At 33.0% G+C, this 27,312-nt stretch overlaps 2 protein-coding genes across 2 annotated transcripts; both read left to right on the top strand.

Moving 5' to 3' along the window:
* The first annotated feature begins 15,617 nt into the window (after positions 1-15,617).
* Positions 15,618-20,106, top strand: LOC128181009 (uncharacterized). The gene is made up of 2 exons (XM_052849259.1): positions 15,618-16,204; positions 18,624-20,106. The coding sequence occupies exons 1-2, from the start codon at positions 15,760-15,762 to the stop codon at positions 18,968-18,970; spliced, it is 792 nt and encodes a 263-aa protein (XP_052705219.1). The 5' UTR covers positions 15,618-15,759; the 3' UTR covers positions 18,971-20,106.
* A 2,527-nt stretch (positions 20,107-22,633) lies between these two features.
* LOC128181552 (sex peptide receptor-like) lies at positions 22,634-24,403 on the top strand. Its single transcript, XM_052849993.1, has one exon. It carries the CDS (start codon positions 22,991-22,993, stop codon positions 24,212-24,214), a length of 1,224 nt encoding a protein of 407 aa, XP_052705953.1. The 5' UTR covers positions 22,634-22,990; the 3' UTR covers positions 24,215-24,403.
* The last annotated feature ends 2,909 nt before the right edge of the window (positions 24,404-27,312 follow it).

The following is a 27,312-nucleotide window of genomic DNA, read 5'->3' as shown; positions in this document are numbered from 1 at the left end:
TTACAGTATCTGCATACTTGATCGCGTGTTTTTGCTTTGAATATCAGCTCTTGGTATTGTTGAAACATCGTTGGTTATATCCGCGGATTGAGGCAAAGTATCTTTTTAAAAAAAAAAAGGGGGGGGGGGTTATATGATTTAGTTGCATACGAAAAAACTTTATAAAAATATTGTCAATGATACGATTACAATATTGAATATAAAGATTATTCGCTTTATTTTCTCGATTTATGCCGATGAGTTCCTTTATTATAATTTTTGCTCATAGTAATTCACAGAAACGTTTAAAGCTCAAGAATACTAAGGGATCTTTGAATTTGAAATATTCTAAAAATTGCCCAGACCATCCGGCATTCTTAACAATTTTTCTGTTCATATGGACTAAGTTTTAGAACATATCTATTCATATAGAAGGGGGGGGTGCAACGTTAACGGCTACTAAATATCATTTCTTTTGGTCATTCATGAACGGGTAGAATTAGCAAAAATACTTGCATGCTACACATTGGTAAAGAAAAATAAAATCTTAACAGAAGATTCTGGGTCTCATACAAACTCTTTGTTGAAAAAAGCTACATTTTTCTTTTGGCATATCATAACTTTCATTGATAATTCCATGAAGATAATTTTTTGCTAAAAATCTGTTAGAAAATCCTTACTTGATCAAACATAAACACCTTGGGGTACATATATAATGATTTTTAAAATATCGTATTATTCTAACATCATAAAATCTTATGATGAGTTGGTTTTAAGTTTCTAACGTTATATTCTGTGACAAAATGTATATATATATTATAGCTATTGGTTCACAACTGTATGGGTCGTAGATTTCAGAATATAACGTTATAACTTACATTGCGTAGGATGCCTGTCCTTTTCCTTGATATCTTCGGAACAACTAAACTAAAAGTGTAAACTACTTATAGTATGAGCAATAGGGCTTAGTTAGTCATCAGATATCTATATATCTACTAATATATAATATAGTATAGGGCGATATTTCGGTATATGCATGGCTTAGTCATAGCTGTAAATGTGTTAGTATATCAGTATACAGTTAAAGCTCGTACCGCCCTGAATCGTTATCTAATAACAGCTTTATAGCACTGCGTGTCAGGTTTGATTAAACCGAAAGTGAAAGTAATTGGGAAGTTAGGGGCAGAGCCGTTTGTTCCTTTTCTACCTCTGCTGACTAGAGAGTTTGACGTGACGACATTGATCGTGTATGTGATGCCTGTGTTTACATCTTGTCTGCGGGCATGAATCACCCAGTCTGTGTATTTACTTCCATTGATCGTACGATGGAGGATGACCTTGATGCAAGGCCAGATTTGTTGTCCGACGTTATGATCTCATTTTCGTCTCATAAAGTACTAGACTTAGTACTTATATGTTGGGAGTACCTGCCACAATGAATTTATATCTTTTTTATGATATTATTCATATTTTCATCAGTAGAATATATATCGTATACTTTTACACACTTTGTATTCTGTTGTTACAACATTTTCAAATATGACCTAAAACAAAAACTCACATTGTACTTTTTAGATTCTAGCTTACATACGTGTAGCTAAAAGCTTACATGTATAAGCATTTCTTTGCGTAATTCGAAAGTATAGCTATATGTTAGTCTGACCGTCTTAGTGGGTCATTATAAGATAAGGGTTTAATTTCAATGATTATGTATAGATGACGCTTGACCGGAAATCAACGCAACGTTGTACAAATAACACCGAAAAACTAATATTTATCGGAAACATTTTTATTGTGCATTCAATTATTTTTTATAGATAAAAATTGAAATTTCAATTTTCCAAAAAAATATATATATAAATAAGTAAATCAAGCTTAAGGAATTGATTTTGATTTTTTTTTAAAAATGTATCTCTTACTTTATATATTGTAAAACTTGTAAAAAAAAAAATCATCCATGTTTTAAAGCTAATTTTTGATTTTTTTTACTACCCAACCACATACATGAATCAGTATGGTTTAAAATATAACATTTTGTAAAAAGATAATTCTAACTCTGTAATATTTTGAAGTACATGGGTATTTGATAACTATAACCAAATTTTAAAAGATGGTGTTCTTATTTAATGGTAAAAGAGTAAAATGTTCATTCGATTCCTTGAATATTGTAATCCTCTAAATTTTAATCTTGATTCCGATTCAAAATCTGTGTTTTATTGCTGAAGACTATATAAACAATACTTGTATCTTCATCTTCGCTTTTTTGCAACCGAGCACTATTTCACCTCGCGGAATGTAGGGTGGTAAATAGGACATTCCAAATCCGCGACATACAAAGTGGATAATTGGTTTAAACACTTGTAAATATTGAAATACCGTGTAAAAACCTGAAATAACGAGCTTGTACCGAGTCACTATTCCGAAATTCACGCTCCAAAGAAGCACCGATATTCTTAACATCACCCGCAATTTCTCTTCTTTTTTGAAGTAAAGGAAATAGAAACTGTTTTGTATAATCATACGTTACAATTTAAAAAATAAATACATGTTAACAACAATTTATGTTCTGGAAATTTTAATATGAAAATTGACCAATCCCCTAAAATATTATGTAATCTATCATGCTGAAAAAGGCTATTAAATGCTTTGATTGAATCAACTGTACACTTTTGTCGTCATATACAAAAATTGATTGTACCTTTTTTTCTCTGATAAAATTTAACGATTTGTTTTTAACTTAATCCTCACTTAAAATTACGTTATAAAAAGAATTTTTTTGAAGCAGAATAAGATTAAGAAAAATAAACCTCATTTTACTTTAAATACAGTTACTATATATACATGAACATTCATCCTGTATCAAAAGTTTAAAAATCGTTTTTCCTCATATGAAAATCAAATCATTTTCTTTTTTTTATCAATGCAACTCTCTCAAAGAATCAAAACATACGGGGTAAAAATTAGCTCAAAGATACCATATGCAGAGTAAACAGATTTAGTAGTGACATGAAGTTTATGTGATTTCATGTATTTTTATTAGTTATAAGAAAATATAGACTTATCCATTGATTTCAGATTGCTGATATTTTTAAAATTGTAAATGTTGAATTTTTTATTCCGTATTTAATCTAAAAAAATTGATCATGAAATAAAAACCTAGATACTTTAGGAAACATTTACCTCATTCAAATCAACAAATATAATTTAATACATTACCAAAATATTTACAAACGCTATTATGGATGAAACTATCTTTAAAGCAGGTGTCTTAGAAATAAAATATTTTCCAACGGTTAAACTTTTTAACGATATTTGATATAAAAATGGTTACGGTTATTTCATACCGGTCAAATAAGTATAATCATATAATATTGTTTGCATTCCGATCCCGATGTTAAAATAATCCTTTGTATGAACTTATTTCAATAAGTTTATAAAGGTCGTTATAGTTTACTTTATTTTGAGATTTCCTGATCGTCCACAAGAAACTCTGTAACCTTCCCTCAGGTAGTAATGATCAAAACAAAAACAAAACCATCCAAACAACATTTATTGCGCACTCAAGTACTAAATTACATTTGATTTGAATTAGTTCTGATCGTGAATTGAAAGATTTGACTGTGCTCCACAACTTTATAATTATCTTATTGAAAAGTAAAAGAATTGCTTTCCCTACAGTAATGAGTGCGATATGAAAAATAACAAACACATCGAGTAAAGCCATTCCAGATGAACTCTCGTGATATCTCGTAAACTCGCGATTGTTTTGAGTTAACTCGAAATTTCTTACTTCCAGGCCTCTGGTTTTGGAAAGTAGTAAGGGAGAATTTCACTGATATTTTGATCAAATAAAAAGCTATCGTCTGAAGAACGCACGTAGATCAGAGCACATCTCTTGTGTCTTCAGACATTAAAAATTCTACAACGATCGTACTCTCGCAGACGGCATTGTAGCTCCGCGGGGCGTTTTATTACGCTAATCTTTTTTATTGTATTTTATTGCAGAAATAATTGATAACTGGCATATATCGATAACATTGAAGTTGGTGTAGATAAACGCGCACGTCTAGCCGAACTTCGATCAAATTGAGCATTAGCCCCCATGAGCCTTAACGCAGATCGACCTCGTTTTTGCGCTCTCATAATCAAAAGGAAAATTCGTTTTACCTTAACTACTGATTTACAGAACCCATATAGATCAGACTCGGTCGCAAACTAGGTTAACAAAGCGTTTAATCGAAAACGATTGTATAATGTCATCATCAAGCGTCTTGTACATCAAACTTAGTGTAACCCAACAGGGCTTAGAGTTGAGAGGAACTCGTAACAAACAAATATTAGTCGGACCAAAACCTAATCAATGATCCGGGATAAATTAGTTTGTTTTTGTGTTTTTATCTTGTAATATCCAATGATTGGTAAATAAACAGAAAAATCTAGAACAATTGTTTTGTGAGTGCGTGACATGGTTATCGCATAGAATAATTAAGTTAGTAGTTTTCCAGATCATATTTTTTTCTGATTGTATGAAATCGACATCGCAATTGCAAAAATTATGATTAGATTGTTTGGGAACTGATCAAAATTGGGCTGCAACGAAAGATTAAACCACAAATAAAAAAAATTACAAATAAAGGACAAGAAATTACTCCCATGTACTATGTTAACAGAATTTCCAGAATAATACATGCATATACAATAACACACGTAATTCTCTAGTCTCGTCATTTTCCGGAAGTAACATCCTGGAACATGTATATTAGGTTATAATGAGAAGGTTGATGATTTAAATAGTTGAGAGAAAGTCTTGTCTCACAGATTGAATAGGAGATTTTTTTTGCCCCCAAATCATGGCGCGACCTGCCAGACCCCAGGGTTGTCAGCTCTTCCTGTTTTTCTTGTCAGCTTCTCTTGACCTCTACTAATAGAGAGACTCTGAGTGATCTTTTCCCACATTTTACCTAGACTAGCATCTAAGTCTATATTCTCAGATTACCTACCAGTAATATTCAATATACTGACACGTGTGCGACTTTTTGTACATGTACTTACAAGCGCTCATTTTTACAAAATTAATACTTATTTTGCTAATGTTTCTTGATCATATTAAGTAGGTGTAAATTCCATGCATTATTTTGTTTTAAAAGTAAAGTATCGGTAATTTTATGAATATTAGCTTTAATAATTTTGTATCAATTTCATTGAGTTCTATAATCAATACATTCATTATGATTTTAAATTTTAAATTTCGTTTGATTTTTCTCCGTTCACGAAGATTTATACCGTTAAAGATAAAATTTCAACTTTTGTTAAACAACAATTTTTTCAGATTTTGTAATGCATGTGAATGTAATCTCTCGTTGAATTTTTTTACTCATTATTTCAAACCGTAACAATTCTCCCCTATGATTTTGCTTTATCACCAATTAGCGTATTTAAAGTTGAAATTTTGAAGTATTTGTTAATTCTTTATATTTATTTACGTTCAAACTCAAATCTATTTATTTATTTATAACACGACTGATGAAGACCGGTAACACGGTCGAAATATATTTTGAAACAGTGTTTTAAAGTGTTTTTTTTCTAATTATTACTGCAAAAGAGACTTTGGATTTACATGTATTTATTTATTTATTGATTTATTTATTTCTTGCTTTTTAACTTCTGTCATGTACATTTTGAATATACTTTGTGGTAGTTGTCATGCTGTAAATTTTGTATTTCCACCCACCAAGTAAATTTCAAATTTACAACAAGACACTTCTTTAATGACTCAAATCAGATAAGATTTTTGACTTCAAAACTGTCTACTTTCTCAACACCTTCCAATTTTATTTAGCTGGTATAAATGTTCTTGACATCATTAAAACTATATTCAAAAAAGCATCCTCCAAATTTTACGTTCCCATTTCAATTTCAAAAATTCTTATTCTCAAAAAACTGTCAAAATAATATAAAAAAAAATATATTTTTTGAAATTTGTAGCTTTAAAAGATTGTATTTTTCGAACGTTATTGAAATTCTTTTAGTAAGTTTTATTTGTAAGACAATTACACCAAAGTATGCATAAACATCTGTTTGATTTCATAAAAGCCGTCAACATCTAAGCACCACATTACATAAATTTAAGTTTGCGGTTCCCTCAATTTGCAAAACTATGCTTTTAAAACTTTGGTACGCAAAAAGCAATCAATGGGATAATCCCCAAGCTTTATTTTTTTGTGGTTTTTCTAGTTATTTGTTGACATAGAAATACAAGGAGTGTGTAAATAAAATGGTAAACAAATTTAAAGACTTGTGCCGGTAGTACTTGCTCGTTAGTTTGAATGAATAACTTCCGGTTTTATTGGCATTAAGTAGTTTCACTCACATTCAATCATGGTTTCATATATTCAACTGATGATATTTTTCCCCCCAATAATTATTGAATTTACGTGTAACATACATTTTAAAAATTAAAATGATACCAGTATTCAATAAAAATAGTTTAGAAAATAAAAATCTACAAAAAACCTTAAACCAACAGTAATATCCAAAAATTAGTGTTTACTAATTACTCAAATATTAAAAATAAACAATTTAAGGTTTTGAGAGGGCTCGGTGTTTTTTGCCATTATTATTCTGTATTGACCTCCTTTAGAAGAAGATCTTTTTATAAAGATATAGAAATTTCAGAATTTACCCCCTCCCCCCTTGCAAAATTCTTTCTTTAAATTACATTATAAAATTAAAAAGTACCAGAAATAAAATATGGCTCGACCCCCCCCCCCCCCCCCCGGGCAAACTCATATAACCGACGAACCCCCCCCCCCCCCCCCCTCTGGAAAAAATTTCTGGATCCGCACGTGAAACCTATTATATCTTAAAATTCAATGTAAATATAATATAGATCTAACAGATAAAAAAAAATAGTTAAATTGTTGACCATCTGGCCTCCTTAATATCAGAGAAGTTGGAACTAGAATTGAAACGCAGTTTTTCATTTCCTAGATCGATGTTGGCAAGAAATACCACACAGTAAGAAACAAACTACAGTCGGTATGAAGGAAAAAAAACCCAACACCCCAGACTCCTTTTAATTCGTACGATATTGCATGTACAATTTGTCAAAATCTTTCAACATGTTATCTGTGAGTTTTGAAACAGCATTCTGTGTAACTGGCAAAGATCTGAGTAGGAAGATCTCACCATTGTAGAAAACCACCAGAGATGCCTTAATGTGTTAGAAAAAAAAAGACTTCTGGAGAATTTCCCGCTCGGCGTTAGGAGGGCTATAAAAGTTAATGGTAATTATGTTTCTATCTTAGACAATAAACAGGTACATGTTTACAGGTCTAAGATTTGCAGACCACTGAGACGGATAATAAACCGTTCAATTACATTTTGTATGTCCTTCGTTACAAATTTTCATTCATTTCTAATTTCTCTCTGATTTTTACCATTTAGTCCAGTTTTAAGAAATACAGGCGGGATTTGTAAATTTTCCACCAATCTATTATACCAATTTACTACGCATTTCAAGAAGTCCTATTAAATACTACGTCTACAATTTTTTACGTATTATTTCCGCGTTGCAATGTTAAGGACCTTGATTTAATTAAATATACTCTCAAGTAGCTCTCTCTCCCACGCAAGTCTTTTACTGAATCAGAGTATGGAATTGCACTTTTAGAATTTGTTCAAATTGTTGGGAGTTTTCAAAAACTTACAAACCGTACATCGAATAAACTTTACATTTCAAATAGCTTTTTTTTGGTTTTCCACATATTTTCGTGTTCCGTAAGAGAGTTTTTCCTTTTTAATTGCAAGTACAATTTATTTATACTTGAATTAAATATTATTAGTCTTTTTTTTTTTTAAAGATTTCAAAACTTCTTTTTGTCATTCGTAAACGGTGCACGTTTCCGGTTTACTTTCATAAATGTAATGAACACGAAAATGGGCGTATACATAAAGAATTTGCCTGAGAAATTTTGGGTAAATTTTTTTTTGTTTGCATCATCTCAAAAGATTTAAAACAAAATATTTTAAATGCTGTTAGGCTAAAATTTAGAGCTTCTACGTTAAAATGTAAAAAGTTTTAAACCTAAAGACTTATACTCTCAAAGACTGGGTTGAGGTATGTATACCTGAGATACTACACATATTTTCTGAAATATCGGTTGTACCGAAGTGGCTGAGAGTCAATAAATTCAACACGCTGTATGGCTTGAGTGGCCATTTTCTGTATTGTTATTGCTCGTGTTTTTACGAGGTCTAAGAATTTGGAGTATTTTGCCCACCTTTTTCTCACACGTTTCAAAGTGAAGTGAGAACTGGAATGTCTTTGAGTGTCTCTGATTGAATAACAACGACCTGCTTTTTAGAGAGAGAGAGAGAGAGAGAGAGAGAGAGAGAGAGAGAGAGAGAGAGAGAGAGAGAGAGAGAGAGAGAGAGAGAGAGAGAGAGAGAGATACACTTTTTTGTTTTAAATTGTTTCAAAATAGGAAGAAAACGCGGTGCTGTTACCTTAATGATGATACGTCAAGGCCAGTAGAATTTTTTAGCCGATGGACAAATAAGAAGTCATCTAAAATTAATTTTGTACATGAAGTTGACCATCTAGCAATTAAAAGGTCTTATTTTTTCTTGATGCACTTAAAATGTTCTTCATGCATTAATCAAGAAAAGGGTCAGGGAGAAAGTGTCGCCTCCTCCCCCTGTTAAAATCGAAATTTCTTTAATTTACCAAGTAACATTGCACAAAAAATGCCTCGGAAAACCCTGGCAAAGTTAGATATCCATCGCCCCCTGGAAATATTTCTGGATCCACGCAGGTTCTTGTTAAACTTCTGAGACCTGATGGTAACGAAATATAACGTTACTCTCTCTCTCTCTCTCTCTCTCTCTCTCTCTCTCTCTCTCTCTCTCTCTCTCTCTCTCTCTCTCTCTCTCATTTGTGTAGAAATCAAACAGTCGTGATGCATCATAAGCATTCAAATCAAAACTTGTTAACGTTTCGTTTGGCCTGCCTTTGCGTGGGAGGTTCTCTGTGAGTCTTAATTTAAACAAGAATTAGGCATGTAAATTGAGGAAGAATAGGGATGTTAACTATTGTAATGGACATTGGCAATTAGCAGCGATTCAATTTTATTGTCAATTTTTTCGTACAAAGGAAAAGGAAATTGAAGTGATTGGTATACGCAATACGCAATAATGCTACCTTGTGATGTTACTGTAAAAAGGTTTCAATTTTATCTTTTAACAAAAACTGAGACAATGTCTTTAACAAATCCTAAATACCGGTTCTTTGTAGTTAACATATAAACTAATTGATCCGTCCTGATACCTTCCTGATAACAAAGGAACTCGACGCCATTTTTCAGCTTCTAGCGGAACTCTTTTGTAGATAAAGGTAGAAAATGTATCCGTTTTGGCTTAACAGTTCTTTTGAGTCTGTGGGCGTTTCCATCAGGGCTGCAAGACGGGCGACAACATTAAGGGGAATTTAATACATCGGGACCAAAAATAAACTAGTCGAACAATTTTAAGTCTTTGAGTTGTATACTGAATCAATTGGGAGTAGTAAGAAATCATTGTCGTGGATATTGATTCAAGATAATATCATATGTTTACTTTTAATATTGATAGTTTTTAAAAAAAATCAGATTGTGCGTTTAAATATGACAAATCGATCGAAATACAGCAATAAAATTTATAAACATAATTGATATAATTAAACTATTCTCGATTCATTTGCAGCTAGGTTACATGTATGTACTTATATGTAGTGAAAAAATATAAAAGCATTAATTAATTAAGTACAAACTGCAAATCTAAAAAAAAGATTAAACAACGATCGTTTAAATTAAAATATTAAGAAACTTTGAGCTGAATATTCAGCTTACCGGAACTCAGCTGTACCAACGTACCCCCCCCCCCCTTTTTTTTTTAAAAAGAAAAAAGAAAGAAGAGAATTTTGTCCCGAAAAAGTTTGATTTGACAAAATTTAGAAATAAAGAATTTGTATTACATTGAACAACCTTTTGAAAATGTGACGTGAAAGAAAAAATTGGTAGACATTTATCACATTTTTTTTTGGGGGGGGGGGGGATCTTGCAAGTGCTCTTGTACTGAAAATAAGATAAATACATAATCCGTTACGGTCGCTTTACTAGAAATATCTGATGGTAAGGAATTTTGCTGCACACATGATAAAATATGGAAACAACAGAAAACCAACATCTGTGCTAAATTTATTGTTGAATAGATTTGTGCTATTTCTGATGAATGTACTAGACGGTATTTCATTTTGAATGATTTCAAGATTTTTTCTATCATTGTGTGGGATAAAAATATCTGGGTAAGGGTCGCTGATCGAGACACATAAGGAAATCATTACAGAGAGAGAGAGAGAGAGAGAGAGAGAGAGAGAGAGAGAGAGAGAGAGAGAGAGAGAGAGAGAGAGAGAGAGAGAGAGAGATGTAGATATGTTGATTTGAAGTTCCTTTAATAAAATGTGTTGGCTTATGGCAATTCGCATAACACTTATGCCATAGGAACTAATATTAAGGATATGCTGGATAGTTACGATACGATAGACCCAATGATGGGTATTTCGTAACTATCCAAATACTCTGAAAGAAACAGAAAGACAAATTCTCAATAATAAATAGAAATGGTAAATGAATATTTCAACCTTATTGAAAAAAAAATCAACGAAGCACCTTACATCAGGATATAAACAATTTCTCTGAACGCTTTCATCTTTGCCAGGCTGTCGTCTCGTGTGCAGTATCAGAGATCCCGCCGTGCACCGCTGAGATGCAGATTACGAGCCATAAAGCCGTCTGCATCTTACGACAAAACAGGTTGTACTTTGTGAGCGTAACAAATTAGCCTCGTCTTGATTTCTCTGTCGATCTGTTGCTTCTTATTACGAGACTTTGTTGATTGGCGGGATGAGACTGAGGTGATGAAGATGACCTCCAGAGGTAATCACCGACACGATGATGTCATCAAGTCACGTGATTGCGCTATGATGTCTCTACGTTTGTACGAAATAACATCACAAGATATGATTTTGATCAAATTTTGGATAGTTTTCGCCATGGCGTATTTGGTTTCAAATAAAAAATTAAAATAATCACACTGGTCAAATTGTAAAATTACTTTAAATTTAGGAATTTAAAAAAATTATAAAATTGAATAATAATTCAAGGATTGCCAAGAACGAACAATGTCCATATTTGTCATATACATTTAAAAAATATGCAACCGATTTTGTACTTAATAAATTATATTTTTGCTAAGTGTTCAGCTAGAAAAATTGCGAAACTGTCCTTTTTAATCTTCATGGCACGTTTTGATACTATACTCGGGTGGAAACTTTAAAGGTTGTTTTGAGCCTATAGCATAGCAGTAATAAAAAAAAACCAACGGAATCTGACTGCAATATCAAAACAAGAAACGTATTTGCAATTCAAATCTTTTCTAACGCGATTTTTTTACGCGGTCAAATCATTACTGCAGACGACACGGAAGGGCGGTGGAATTCTGGGATTGAGATAAGCGGCTCATCCGCTTAACGAACGCCGCCTTGTTTGTAAATGAACTACGACAAGAATCCTTAACTTGTGTCAACGGTTCTTAAATTATCTGATGGTCTAAGTGCCCGGAAGTCATATTAGAAATATGATCTGATTGTTTTGAACATAAGGATAAACATGACCATTTTTTACGATGATAGTAGCTAGACGACCTGTCGTACTAAGGTCATTTCGATTTTTAAAATCATGCCAGTGGAGTTTACTGCGTAATTTTAACGTCTATGCAACCTTGCTTTAATGCCAGTATTTCAAACGGATTTTATAAGCTTGATTGTCAATTCGGAAATCGTTTACCTCTTCAACTTGACCATAATATACAAGTTACCGTTTCTTAAATTTAAGCTTTTCACACAAGAATACATATAATTATCAGCTTGCTATTTAATTTATGTGTTTTCAAATTATTGTTTTAAAAAATTACCTGTAAGGTCACTAACATACATACACATTATCACAGTACACTGTTCAACTAAGAAGGATAACTCTATCTTGACGTTGGATTTGCTGGTAAATTAATTGGACTTGCAATTTCATAATTCTTCAGCATACGTGTTCTACCATTACGATTCCACTTGATTCTTAAGTTAAGTAGGCCGGATGGTCAACACATTAACCATTATATCTCAATAAAAAGATTTAAACTATGATTTGTTAAGCTATAAACTTTTATTTAGTCAAGAAAAAAACTTTAAAATTTGGTTATTTTCATAGATTATAATATACAGCTCTTCTTTTAAAGGAGATCAATACAGTCTAAAAATGGTCACGACCATCGATCCCTCTTAAACAATCAATGTAGTATAAAGTATTGTCTTAGTAACATGACTGGGTGGAAAAGAAACAACCCAAAGCATCAGATCTCAACATGTTCAACATAATATTTCGAACCATTAACAATATATACATGTAATTATCAAATTAAGAAAAAAGAAGAAACTTAAATGTATACAGTTTTAAATCGAATCGATAATAAAAAAATTATTGTGAACACTTTTATACAAAGCTCTTCTTTTCCAGGAGGTTAAAATATTCTACAATGGCCTTGACCATCAGGTCATATAAGGTACTCTCATCTTGTGCAGGCACACGCTCGAATATTACAATTTAATGTATATCTATATGATAAAATGTTTAATATTATTTTCAATATTGCCTCAAAAAACGTTGAGGGTCACTTTACGTTTTTTTTTATATCAGTAAATATAAAAACAAGATCGATTAATAAAAAAGGGAGAAAGGCGCTTGGTTCCTTTAGCTGCGTACCTGGTACGAAAAGAGAGATATTTCTCACGGTGAAAAAATGATTCTTATGTAAACTCACAGGGGAAGATATCTAAACAAAATCTACCAGTATTGCTGAAATTGTGCGTATATTACATGTACATGTAGTTATGATTTTCTAACAGAAAAGTTTCATCTATAATTGTACATGTACATTGTGAAAATGAAAGTTCAAGTGGGACGATGGAAGAAAAATTATCCGGGTTTGAAATAAAGCGAAAAAAATTGGAACAAATAATGCACACTTTAATGATCACTTTATGAGTGTAAATTAGTAAATTATTAAGAACGATTAAAGACAAAATGACTAAAATTGGTCCTCTTCTACATATCTCATTTTTTTCTCTTCAAACAAACATCAAATAATAATAAATCAGAAATACGGGGAAAAACATCAAAAACTGTCCGAGATTATTTGATATCTGGATTGTTTTTGTCTGTCTATTAGACATGTGTGCCATATAGTAAAGCACTATGAGGGCCTATTACGAAGATTGGTGTCGTAAACAATAAATATTTAGGTCAACGATTGTTATCACGAAGACCAAAAGCATCCAAATAAAGTCGGTTAAATCAACAAAGATTTGAGTAGCCTCTCCACGTTTCTGGAGAACATCGGGAAAACATCAATATGCCGTCTGGACATGGAGAGTTAAGATTGGCTGACCTTCGCCAGTCACCATGGCAACCGACCTAACAACCCGCGACTGTCGGCTGAAGCAAAATGGCGGCGGGCCGATATTGTTTTGCTCACGCAGAGTCATGTGGAGCTATGGAGAGTAATGTCCTATGGAATTCCTGCATTTAATTGTGTTTTGGCGAGACATCCTATTATTGTGTTAATTTCGATCGTCATTGTACACTGAATATGCAGGAAGAATATGTTATTGTATATCTATAAATTATATACTACAGATAAACGATACGAAGATAAACGCATTACCCTGAAACTTAACTTTACTCCATTTGCCCTATCAAAAAAAAAAATGAGCAAAATCATTATTTTTTTCATACAGTCCTACGACTTAATCAAATATTATATATATTATAATGTTGTTTTAAGATAAACATACTTATATGCATGCAAACAAACATATTTAAAAATACTAGTACATGTACCTGTCATTTTTACAGATGTTAATGACAAATGATTGAATTAAAGAACCTGTTGGTTTCACACGTATGACCGTTTAGATTAACGATAAATAAACATAACATGATAACCTTAAATGCACATATTGAAAATAACGGAGTATCTCTAAACGACAATATGAATTTTATTTGAAATTGATACTTCCTCTCAATTTCATCTCCTTATAGTCAAAGTTCGGTAACTCTAAAGCAGTCAAGCTCTAGCCGTTTCTCTCAGAGAAATTATCTTGTACATCTTGCAAAAAATAATTTGTACGGTGTTAGATTAATGGAAATGTCACAGAAAAATAAAACATATTTACATACTTGTATATGACTTTTATTCCAAAACAAATTCTTTTACATCTATGCATTTTTTTCTTCTTGTTGTTCATGTTTCTACGTTTTATCTAAAAATTCTAGTGACCCTGGGAAATTAAAACTACAACAAATTAAACTAATCAAAATGAATTACTTCATCAACAAGTTTCCCAAAACAATTTCTTTTAAAAATAAACATTAAGATATCACACGTTCATAAAAAAATATAATAGAATTCGCGATTCAGGAAATCTTAACTGAACTTACAGAAATTAATTAAGTTCTTGAACTGAGAGGGATTTTTATCGTGCTTAAACCTACTGGACTCTGTTTCTGCAGACTCACACTTATCTGCATACTAGTACTCGTCCAACATAAGAGATAAATTTTCTCTCATTATAACCGGTGTGAGATCGGTTCGTCCAGTGTGAGACTTTTCTGGCTTTCACTGTGTAACTACATGTAGTATACAACGTCGCTGTAAAAAAAACCAAAAAACAAATTCTTTGCTTTATATATACAATGTACTAAATTGTGTGTGGTAGTGAATTTCTACATTGGGGCCAAGATTTAGGATCTAGGAATCGGGAAAGCCTCGTCATAGATCTTGTCCCCATGGCGGAATTTCTTCATCCCACACTGATTCTATTCTATTAGTATTTTAAAAATACTTCCTTAAAAACATGAATACTCTCTCTCTCTCTCTCTCTCTCTCTCTCTCTCTCTCATAATCAAAGTCCAACAATATTTTTTTTTATATTTAATAAAATCAATATCAAATAAATATTGAATCTATTTAATATCAACAATGATATTTTTTTTTTTACAAGATTAGCGATTAAATCGATACACCAATTACAGTAAGCTGAATACAAATTTGATACAGTACTCGTTTTACCTTTAAACAATTATTGGACTAAAGGGGCTAAATGTTACGAAATATGGGTAGACGGCATTTTCACCTGGCGAGGCATTACCCTACGTAATCCGAAGTTCGTTTCGTGTCCAAGTATTTCAAAGTTTTAATCCTCTCCATAATCTGTTATAAACTCCTTTTTTGTTTACAAGACCCATTGAAATTTGGGGGAAAACTTCAATTTGTCATTTAAGTAGATCATTTTATCATGTTTGTTTAATTCAACGAATCTTAATCGATGAGAATAGATCATTTAAATGAAATTTATTTAAATCAACAAAACCAGAATCGTTCATTGACGAAATGCATGTAACACTATCCCATACAGGACCTCCAGAGGATTAGATTTAATTAAACTGTAGCAAATGTTTCTTCTCTTTTTTAATCTTGTGTATAGGCAAACTCCAATGCATACCGTCAAAATAACTGGAACTTGATAAACAAAATTTGGAACAGAAAACGGTATCATGCGTCATTGTGCAAGAAGTGAGTGTTTGGACAGGACTAATTTTCCACTGGCGCGCTACGACATCAATATCACCAATGTTAAAACCTGGTAGATTCAACATGCTTCATACCTCTATAGAGGTCCTAGCTAAACAAAACAAACTCCGACCTCGGACCCAGCAGTCCCAGAGAAGAGATGGACTCCCCGTCCTTCGGAAAAGGGAGCCACTGAAAGCCGTAAGGACTCCATTTACCAACGAGGTATTCTATCCGTGGCCGGAAGAGGAGGAATTACGACCAGAAACTCCTTTTGTGAAAACGAGGCTGCAGCGTCAGGTGCTAGGAAGCGGAGGGAGTCGCAGTAATGTTCTCAGTGAGACAGCTGATTTGTTCGGATCTAATGGCATGTATAAGCGATCGATCGGGTTCGAATCCCCGACGTTGATCCTCCGACGGGCCAACAGCCGTGAGAAGAATCGATGCGGTACCCCTTTACCTTTGGATCAGCCACTGACCAAGCTGTGTTGGAATAACGGACTAGGTATTGAAATCCATCATTACTCGGAGTAGAATCTCAGGAGTGGGGGAGGGGGAGGGGTTTGGGTGGGGGTGGGGGTGGGGATGGGTGAGGGGTCGAGGGTTGCAAATATATAACATAAAACCATCGTATAGATTATCACTGATTAATTCTTCTGAAGTTGATTATTCAAAGGTGCATTCAACCTTGAATGGTACCAGTAGATGCCAAGAAACTCTGAACTTTTTACCTCGTGGATTTTAAACCGTTTACTTTTCATGTTTAAGGTACATGTATGTTTGTAAAAGTTTGGTTTGTGAAAGTGGTGTTGGGAAACTTCCTAAGTCTTTTTATTCAAGCTTTGTTGTTTTCATCATTCAAATTTTCTATTCAAGATTGAATTGCCAACTCTTCTTATTTCAGTTACATTTAATTGCATATGCATGTACATTTAGCAAAATGAAAATGGGAGGGGGGGGGGGGGGTGTGCTTCTTCTGCGTCTGAAGTTAAAAAGGTAACGAGAAACAAATTTTAATGTGTTTTTATTTACAAAAGAATTCCTGTCTAATGCCATTTGGTGGAAATCATTGCTACTAACTTCAGAGGCCTTTCGGGCAATCAGAATACAACATTTAATGTATTAAACAGGCGTATATTACAATCTCCTTTAAAGAAATCTGTATATAAATACATTGTATTATCTGTAAAGATCACTATAACCTTCTCGAGCCTTTTCGGTAGAGCTTGGAAAATCACATCGAATTAATGTATCAACATTACCGGATGTTAGAATTTTTCAAAATGGAATCATTTCCTTTAGTCAAAGTCACAGGGGCCAAGCTCGTTTTAACATTAATTTCAATGTAACCATAAATAAAGAAAGGGGTCGAACTCTGACCCAGATAAAAAACTACCAGCTCGCTTCAAAAGCCTAATAAATCAATTATTTTTTACAACACTTGCAATATGCGTGTTTTTTTTCAGAAAAATAATGTCTAAGATACACTCATGCCGAATTTCAAGTTGATGGGTCTTAAAATAGCGAAGATATACGTCATTATTCTCTCGAATTCGCCAGTTTATTTTTACTAGGACATTTACCGGTCCAGGCTCCACCGTCACCAAAATTTTTAGATCCCTCAACTCATTCCTCAACTCAAATCCTTTAAAGAAAAGTGCATAAATTTGAGGTCAAACCTCAGATTTGAGGCTGAGTATTGACTTGAAGAAAGTTGGTGACGGTGGGGCCCGGGCACACGATGGGATTTTGCCTCTGACAACAGCAGTATTGCAACAAGTCGAGAAACATTCGCACTAATCTTTTAAAATCTCACAACAAATGCACGCTACTTACTTCCTTAAATTCCGATAAAATTCCGTAAATACTCTCCAAACTGAACTTTTATTCTGCAGCCACATCAACTTCTGACAGGGCCAGCCATTTTGACGTCTTCGAGAAATACTGATTCTGATTGGACCATCAGGAATATTAACCAATGAAATTGAGTTTAACATTTTCTATCACAATGGCCGGTCTGGTCAGAAGTTGATGTGGCTGCAGAATAAAAGTTAAGTTTGGAGAGTATATACGGAATTTTATCGGAATTTAAGGAAGTAAATAGCGTGCGTTTGATGTGAGATTTTAAAAGATTAGTGCGAATGTTTCTCGACTTGTTGCAATACTGCTGTTGTCAGAGGCAAAATCCCATCGTGTGCCCTGGACCGGTAAATGTCCTAGTAAAAATAAACTGGCGAATTCGAGAGAATAATGACGTATATCTTCGCTATTTTAAGACCCATCAACTTGAAATTCGGCATGAGTGTATCTTAGACATTATTTTTCTGAAAAATACACGCATATTGCAAGTGTTGTAAAAAATAATTGATTTATTAGGCTTTTGAAGCGAGCTGGTAGTTTTTTATCTGGGTCAGAGTTCGACCCCTTTCTTTATTTATGGTTACATTGGAATTTATGTTAAAACGGGCTTGGCCCCTGTGGTCAAAGTATTGGCTAAAGCTTTGAATGTATCTTCTGTGGTATTTTGTGGGTTATATTATTTATGTTAATGAAAATAAGCTCAAGTTTCAACAGGTTCTACATTGGCATTGTCCTGTACATGTATCTATATTTCAAGTTTAGGGAAAAAGCGGTGTTGTCATGGACACCAACGTAATACATTCGAGGTTGTTAGTCCGCTTGTTTGAAAGGTCAGAAAAGTTGCCGATGAAATTTGAGCTCCCCTTGAATCATTTTCAGATATTATTTTGTACCAAAAGTCTTTAGTGAACAATTCGTTCAAGCTTTAGTCGTATCAAAAAGGGTTAACTATGGCCAGCAAACATGGAAATTCGTTTAAGACAGGTCTTTAACTTTCTTTTTCCTTTTTTGAAAAAAATATTACAATAGCTTTACTTCAATGTGTCAACTTCATTTTCTTGCAGAAGAAGAATTCAGTGATCTCAGTGATATTGATGTACAGCCAGTCAAACACAGTGAAAGGTCTCGGCGTCCCATCTCCAGCGGCAGAAAACGGGATGTGAACGACATCACGCTCTCCGATTTAGAACTCGATGACACTTTCCCGCCAAAAACACCGGATGTAGTTAATTTAACGCAAAAAGTGCTGAACCATTACTTCCCGAAGAAAATGAGCAGCACGCAACGCATTTTTAGGTGGTTAGCTGACTGTGAGGAAAAGTCGTCAGGTTCGACATTACCGGCACACTTACCAAATATAACAGTTACCAGTAGGCCGCACTTGCAATCGCCGCAACTAGAGACGATGTAATAAAAACACGTTTAATGTTTTGAAAAGTGTTTGTAGCTATATAAACCCTTATGGGATTCCGTATCGGTAGTCTCAAAGGACGAATGTTTAACGTTGACTCCTTCATTTCGATTTCGATAAGATACAACAGAAAAAATAAATCGAAGACAACATGGGACAATGTTGAACTATTCAAGTTGTATTATCAGAAGGAGTAACATTTGCCGCATCAGTTCCATTTTTGCACATTGCCATGAGGACCCTAATTTGGTATATTGAGCCTTAACTTTGATCTCTGCCTTAATTCAATGAGTAACAATAATGTATTTAACAACATAGCTTGCTATCGGCTATTTGGTTATACATGTATATGTGATGTTGTCTGGTAACTTCATATTTCATGTGACGCCATAGCGAGTTGCTTGCTAATTGGTCACATGTTCATGTATTGATGACTGATAATTTCGTATTACATGTTACTTGTTAGATATTCGGGCTATATTGCTTGTTATGTACAACAAATGTACAAATAACACGTTTTCATAAAGTAAGTTTAAGTTGATTGTTTATATTTGTTTTAATTTCGATTTATATAAGCAATCAATTACGAGATGCGTTTATGCCCCCTTTTTGCAAAAAGACGTTATGTGTGTGAGTTTTAAGAAGAATTCTAGTTTTCGTTTCTGAGAAATTAATTGTTATCGATTGATATCATTTGAAGTTTTTCAACAATGAATATCTTTTACTTTCGATTTTCGCAAAGAGTTCGTCAAAACCATACATGTATTCTAGTGAACGTGTTTGTACATTGTGTATGATAAAATTGATAATATCCATATCTTTATATTTTTTTCACCATGGCTTTTGTTCTAAAAAAAAAACCCAAGCAATTCTTATATATTCCATGCAGTGGTGAATAGTTTATTTTGCTGCTATGCACAAGGAACATATATAACTGTATGCATGATTTTGTTATGTGCTTTGTTAATAATATATACATGTTATATGAATGTATATATATACTTGTTGTTTTATATTCCAAGTCTAAACAACAAGCATGGATGACTTGTAGTGCTTTCATTTAACACTACACATCACTAAAGCTTTGTACATTTCTTGATTTGTTATACTGTATAAATAACAATTTATTATATTAGTACTAGTGTTGTAATTATTTATTTCATTCATATAATATATTCTATAAAGAAACGGCAGACTTATCCTTTTAGATGTAACTGAAATAATTTTTTTTGATACACGATTTAATTACAGACGAAATTCTTAGTCAAAACCAATTTCGAAACAACCATATTCCATCGAAGTATAACTCTATTTGCTAGCTGTAACTACTGCTACAAGCGTACACCCATAACCTTGTTTTTCTATTTCAATTCAATTCAGTTTATTACTCAAACCATAAAATGATACATGGTCGTCAAACAGCATAATTTATACAGTTTAAAAGTCAGAGGTACATGTTATAAACTAATAGATAAGTAGTAAATAAATTATTATAGTAAATAAGCATTTATATACAATATATACATTTAAGGACGAAAAAAACAGAATTATGGAGGACAGACTATTATAAGAGACGGTATATTTTGATAATAAAATAACATAATTTTTTCATAGTTGTGCCATTAGTACAAGACATAAGCTCGCAGAAGTTAATAGCATTTGCCACTGAATATTCATTCATTATTTCTTTAAGTTTTGCAGCTCATCAGATTATGCAAATTAAACATTGTAAAGTACAGAAGTGGGTGTATTACAGGAGACCTTAGTAAATACAAAAATATGAAAAATGACATTAAGTCAAGTAGAAATAAAATCAAAAGAACAACATCTAAAGTTAATTACAGATGTCGTTTCTTAATTTCATACTAAAGTAAATATATTTGCCGAGGTTACACATATCTTTAAAATGTTCGTTATTAAACAATTGCAACAGCTTGAACATCGATGGTTTCTCATAAATATATATAGTATTATCCTCAAGATATTCATGTCTAAATATTAATTGTCTCTTAATTATCGAAAATTATAATTTCTTTTGATCCAGGTACGAATTGTATAATTAAATAGTAATCATTTACTATTAATGAATTACCTGTTTCAGATTTTAAAGGTTTTAATTCGAATACCTTTTTTGTTCACATGTTATTTTAGAAGTAATTCAGATATGAATTTTCTATAAGGTAAATGTAGTTAGAACTATTTTAACAAGATCTTGGACTTTCGATAGGAAGTAACTATCTATTTATTGTATAAATACAAGTTAAAAACGACACTGATTTCTTGTGAAATATGCATAGACTCAGTAGTCTTACCAAGAAAAATCTTGTTAATTTCTGAAAGCCATGGTTGAGTGACCAGAAATGAAATAGACAGGCCTAAGTCATATTCACCCCTGCGAATGTGTTCGGTATGTTTTGTTTATCGTTGCTAAGTATGTAATAAATCCAGAGGTGCTCGAATGAAAGTTCACGAGACTTCACCGAGATTTGTTCAGTTCCTGGGGAATTTCGAACGGGAGTATAAGTGTTCGGATAATATTCTCAAAATACGCAAGTACTGGTCGTTTTTCGTATCATATCCTACTTGGATTTATGTTAAAACATGGAGATTTTTTTCAGGTGTATGTTTTATTTCATCATCTAGCGGTTATTTGTATTAAACGATAATATTCAGAACAGAGTTATCGTTCGTGTTCAACCACGTGTAGAGTGGTTGAAAATATACATATTAGGTTGCTTAATAAAATCATAGCCATGTTTGATGCTTGTGGTGTGCAATACCATGTTTTTAGAGAAATAATGGGTGTCTGTTTTGCATAAAAACTTAGTATTCCGAGCTATTTTCAAGAAACATTCTGCATAAAATAGTAAAGTCTGTTTCACTATTGATGCTATTACTAGGTCAGGCGCGGATCGAAAATTAATCCTCAGGGGGGAATCTCTACAAGCATGTTATTTGTTGCAACACCAGACAAAAACTATTTTTTTTTAATTGTCGCACTTATTTCTAAAACACATTTTATCCACCAATTAATGAAGATACAGTTTAAAATCAATAAGCCTTTAGATTTTATACCTAGATTCTATGAAATAGACTATAAACACGAGACATGAATTTTACTGCGAAACTGAAAGGGTCAAATAAAATCACGTGATCTAAAATTTAAATGACAATAACATTCGCAGGGGTGATATTGCTGTTTGACACAACTACCCAAAGTCCAAGCTCTTGTTAAAATGGATCTCTTTACATTGTTCTTTTTTAATTACTCTCGAATCTGTATGAATAATTTTTATTTGAGAAAAACAATAGAAATTGTCGAAACTACTAATTGTAAACTCAATAAACAATGAAGTAGATAAAACAAAATTAATAATAATTTTTAAAGTGTTGTTTATGTAAACATAATGTCCATCATGAAATCAATAATATATTAACCTGTAAACTTAAATCTACAGTGGATTACGTCATGAGCGTATGTTTATTTACATCCGCAAAATCGGTAAATAGTAAAACTTTGTCTACATATCCGATGTAGAAAAACAACGGTGTTTGAATTTGGCCAAGAATCGATGTTTCGGATAATAACAGGACATTTACGCCTCTGTTTTGAATGGGATTAGTTATAGATCAGATCTGGTACAAAACATCTGCACACATTCTCTGCAAACATTTGAACATCAGATGACACCCTTTAGATTTGGATGGACAGTTTAACTACTATCAAAATAGCGCGATTTGATCGAAATTTTCGCAACCAATCGCCACTTAACGCGGAAAAGTCTGACAGTGCAAATATATGAAGAGATCGGATTAATAAAGGGAGAGAGTCGAAAGGAGACATTGTATATAACTTACAGTCACTAGAAACATTACTTTGGGTGGGAAAAATCACATGTTGTGAAAGCATCATGAAATTTGTGACCCTCTTCTTGGAATAAAAAAGAAATGACATTATCTCCAGCACGGCTGTTTAAAAATCGGTGGCCAGCGAAAGGACTTCGTGACAATTGATGTAAAATGATGGAAGGTCTGTCGGAGAGTGATCTTCAGTGGCTGGAAGATTACATCAAATCTCAGGAAAACATCAATTCTACTTCGAAAGATAGGCAAAATGGCGCCGCGTTTTCATTTGGACTTAACTTCCAAGAGTTTCACGACACTGATATCTCCTTGCCTGTTTTCGGATACGTTACGCCGATTTTATGCTTGGTGGTCCTAGTGACCAATGTGCTGTTTGTGGTGGTGTTCTCTAAACTGAAAATGAACTCCCCGACACATTTCGTGCTCCGATGCATCGCCATTGTTGATACCCTGACCATCCTTCTTCCCACGCCAATGTATGTATACGTTTACAGTCTGATGAACTACAGAGACTTTATTTCCTTTGAGGTGTGTTACATCTGGGAGTACATGACCGTGTTCCTACCCACAATCACGCACACAGCTTCAATATGGCTGACCACACTGTTAGCGTTGCAGAGATACATCTGCGTCTCATATCCACTGAACGTGCGACTATGGTGCGGAATAAAGCGAACTTATATTTTCGCCTTTTTCATATTCATATTGGCAATCGGGTGCCATTTAAGTCGATTCTTTGAATATAAATACACGAGGACGAGTGTACAGTCTCTGTTGGATCCCAATCAAGAAATCACAACTTGTTTTCGGACACCCTCGGACTTTGTCGACGAAGTATACGTCGTTGCATACTCTTGGGTGAGAGCTATCGCAGTAAACATCATACCTTGTGTAGCTATGATCGTCTTTAGCACAATAATGCTAGTGAGAATCCGAGTTGCAGAAAAACGGAGACACACTATTCGACGGAGAAGCACGTTTGGTTCCGGTGAAAATGAGCCACGTGATAGCCGTCTGACCACGTGGCTGGTTATTTTGATCGTCAACAGCGTCTGTATTGTAGAGATGCCTATTGCCGCCTACTACGTCATGGTGGCAACAAACCTGACTACGGGAGAAAATCTAATCTCGGCGAATTCTCATACCATTGAGATCGTGTTAAATTTACTGGTACAGGTTTCCTATCCTATCCATTTCGTACTGTATTGCACTATGAGCGAAGGGTTCCGCTTGACGCTTGTCGCCATGTTTCTAAACAAATGGCGAAAACTCAGACAAATTATCTGTAAGGAGGATGAAGACAAATCCGGAAGAACATCTCGGTCCATTTCTGTGGTTTCCTCAGTTGACACCAGAAGTGTGATATTTAACACAATATAAAATGACGTTATAGTACAGGTGCTTTCAATTTCTGATACATGTAATTCGTTCGGCTTTCTTTGAAAATTCCTGTACTAGTATTTTGCAATATTGAACAGTTTTGAATCTGAAAAACATTGTTTCGATCAATTAAAAGTTTGAATAAAGATTTAGACATTAACGTCGAATTCAAATCATTTCCATTTTTTAAACACATTTTAAATGAATTAAATATAAATTTTGCATTCACTGTTTTACACCCAACATTCAGTTGTTATGTTATAATTTTACAAATAACAATTACGCTAAATGTTTGTAAGATTTATAGTTTAATTGTAACTGTATAAAGAACATAATTGTCAGATACACGTAAGCCGTTAGAATTTATGATGCAAATATTTTTATAATTGCTTAAAATTATAACTATTTTTAAATTTATAATATATTAGACAGAAAGATAGAATAAACCTATACACATTTTTAACAGACTTTTCTACACACAACAAGTTTGTTACATGTTTGCAGTTTATTAATATACATTCATTATCACCTACATAAACATGTACGTACACAAATAGAACCATTTTAACAAGACAAGAAACTTTCAGTAGGGCTTAACTCTCTATTCCTTGCGTCCAACCAAAAAATTAAAAATGACGCGGTTTCAAGCAAAATATGTATCGATTGCGTAGTCTTAGCTCAAAAGCCAGAAATGCTTGTTGATTTCAAAGAGCCATGGCTGAGTGGCTAGCAATGAAATAGACAGACTTACGTCACACTGCTGTTTGACACAACTACCCAAAGTCTAAGCGCTTGTTAAAATGGTTCTAATTAATATACATTAATGCATACACAATTATGAATATATATTCCATGTCGACCATAATTTACGAAACATTCTTTAGCAAACAGTTTTATTTCAGTATTGTAATAATAACGTCGTATAGAAATTCAAAAACGTGTTTGTATTTTACTGACTTTTGAAACTAAATTTTTTACTAATGTATTGTAATCAATTCCATGGCCCATTTCTGAATAACCTCATAGTTCACTGCTACATGTAACATCAAAGGTGATTCTCTTGCCAGACCTGTCAAATATATCGTCATTAAAACAATTCTAAATATCCCCCAGCGATCCATTTTTATTTTTAAGAACTTGGTCATCTAAAATTATAAAGAGGATATACATGTATTATATTATTGTTGTCAAAGCGTTCATATATATGCCATTTTGATGAATTTGATTGAACATAATTTTGCAACGATCGAGATGATGCAGCAACAAGTGAAACAGAAATAGAAGAAAAAAATTGAAAATTGTATGATCTGTTTAATGTTCATGAAACCAACACACACATTATATAAATAGTGCCTGTTTGGGAGGGTAACAGTTGAAATTGACACCCCGAGAAAACCATTGTCAACCGACGCGAAGCGGAGGTTGACAATGGTTTTCGAGGGGTGTCAATTTCAACTGTTATCCTCCCAAACAGGCACTATTTATTTTGTTATACTGAATGTCTTTTTTAAAATTTTTAAGAAAACTTTACTGCTTTTATATAGGAATAACGTGAATGCGAACCGTACGCGCATAATTTTCGCGCATGTAATATTTTTTAATGTTACCCGTTGCCAAGTGCGTTGCTAACGCTGAGGGTAATAGTAAATATTATTAACTGCGTCTTAACCAATCAGATTTCAGTATTTAACATGAAAGTATAACAAAATTAATTATTACGGTTCTTTCACCCCCATCCCCCCCCCCCCCCCCCGGTCAAAAAGGTAAAAAATGTAGAGATTAGTATGATTAAAATATTAAATGAACTGCACCACTTAGCTGTCAGTTGTCCTTCCATTCTTTTAATTTTTGAATAAATTATTTGCAAAAACACGTTAAATTACTCCATTAGGAATAATCTCTTACCGATGTTTGGTTTTAAAGATAAGCTACGTCAAAATCAAAAATAAAAAGATGATTACTTTTATAGAAAAAATGTATGAGCTATATTCCAAGTGGCGTTATTTTCATTTGAGCACATGACAAAAAACTGGATGACAAAATATAAATACATACACAATGTGCCATGTTTTAAAAATTATTTTCAATAATTAATAATATGTCTATTTTGAGTTGATAATGCTTTTTTGGCTGTTCCTAAAAGTATCGTATTTATTATGAAATTACTTTTTGGTAATAAAATTTTTCACTCTAAAAATCTACATGTTTTGCATTATATCATAGGATAAACTATGAATACATATAAAGTCGAATTGGGTTTTTTTCATATGACTTAACTTTCTAAAGTTTATGAAAATTAATAAGATGTTTAGGAAGAAAAAATGAGGGTGTCAGTGATGGTACACTGGTAATTGTTGAGTCTTTTGTTGTCTTTTCCACGTTTCCCATGGATGACGATATATATCTTGTTCAACAGAATTTACCAAAAAAATATAACAGTTAATCACCCTACCTTCTTACTGAAACCAAAGTATACAATTGGTGATTTATTCATTACTTTTTCAAAGAGCGTTGATAAACATTTGGATAAACACTCAAAACGCGCATAAAAATATTCAAAATGCGTCAACTTGATCTCAGTTTTAACGCACTTTGAAAACAAATTTAAAAAGCGTACAATTTGTTCCAATGTCTTGGCGTTTTACGTCGATTTCTTCATCAGCACGTTATGATATTTCACTCGAAAAAATTAACAGGTAATCGAACAAAAACAAATTTCTTACGGATTGTTTATTATCATCTTTAACCATTTAGAAGTTAAATCGAAATATTATAACCTCGCACAATTTTTTCAACGTTATCACCGTAGACTTTTCACCTTAATCTGTGTTTTGGAACCTGACTTTTTTTTATATATTAACATCGTTTGAATCCTGAAATATTTATTTATATCGAGTACGAAATCAAGCAAATTGTTAATCGAGCATACCAAGAGACATATGAAATATATTAAATTATATTAAATATAATGTCTTTTAAGTGGATGATAAAGAAAATGCGAGGAAAGGTCTGTTTCTATCACTGAACAGTTCTACATAAGTAAGGACTAACCATCGTGATATAAAAGGATAAAAAATTAACAAGTTCACTGAGATATG

This window comes from Crassostrea angulata, chromosome 4 (assembly GCF_025612915.1).
Source record: "Crassostrea angulata isolate pt1a10 chromosome 4, ASM2561291v2, whole genome shotgun sequence".
Taxonomy (NCBI): domain Eukaryota; kingdom Metazoa; phylum Mollusca; class Bivalvia; order Ostreida; family Ostreidae; genus Magallana; species Magallana angulata.
The sequence above is the reverse complement of the archived record's forward strand: the minus strand, read 5'-3'. Positions and strand labels throughout refer to the sequence as shown.

Coding starts and splice junctions, on each gene's coding strand:
- LOC128181009 (XM_052849259.1), top strand. CDS start 15,760: ATGTTAAAACCTGGTAGATTCAACATGCTTCATACCTCTATAGAGGTC. Junction 16,205..18,623: donor GTGTTGGAATAACGGACTAG/GTATTGAAATCC, acceptor ATTTTCTTGCAG/AAGAAGAATTCAGTGATCTC.
- LOC128181552 (XM_052849993.1), top strand. CDS start 22,991: ATGATGGAAGGTCTGTCGGAGAGTGATCTTCAGTGGCTGGAAGATTAC.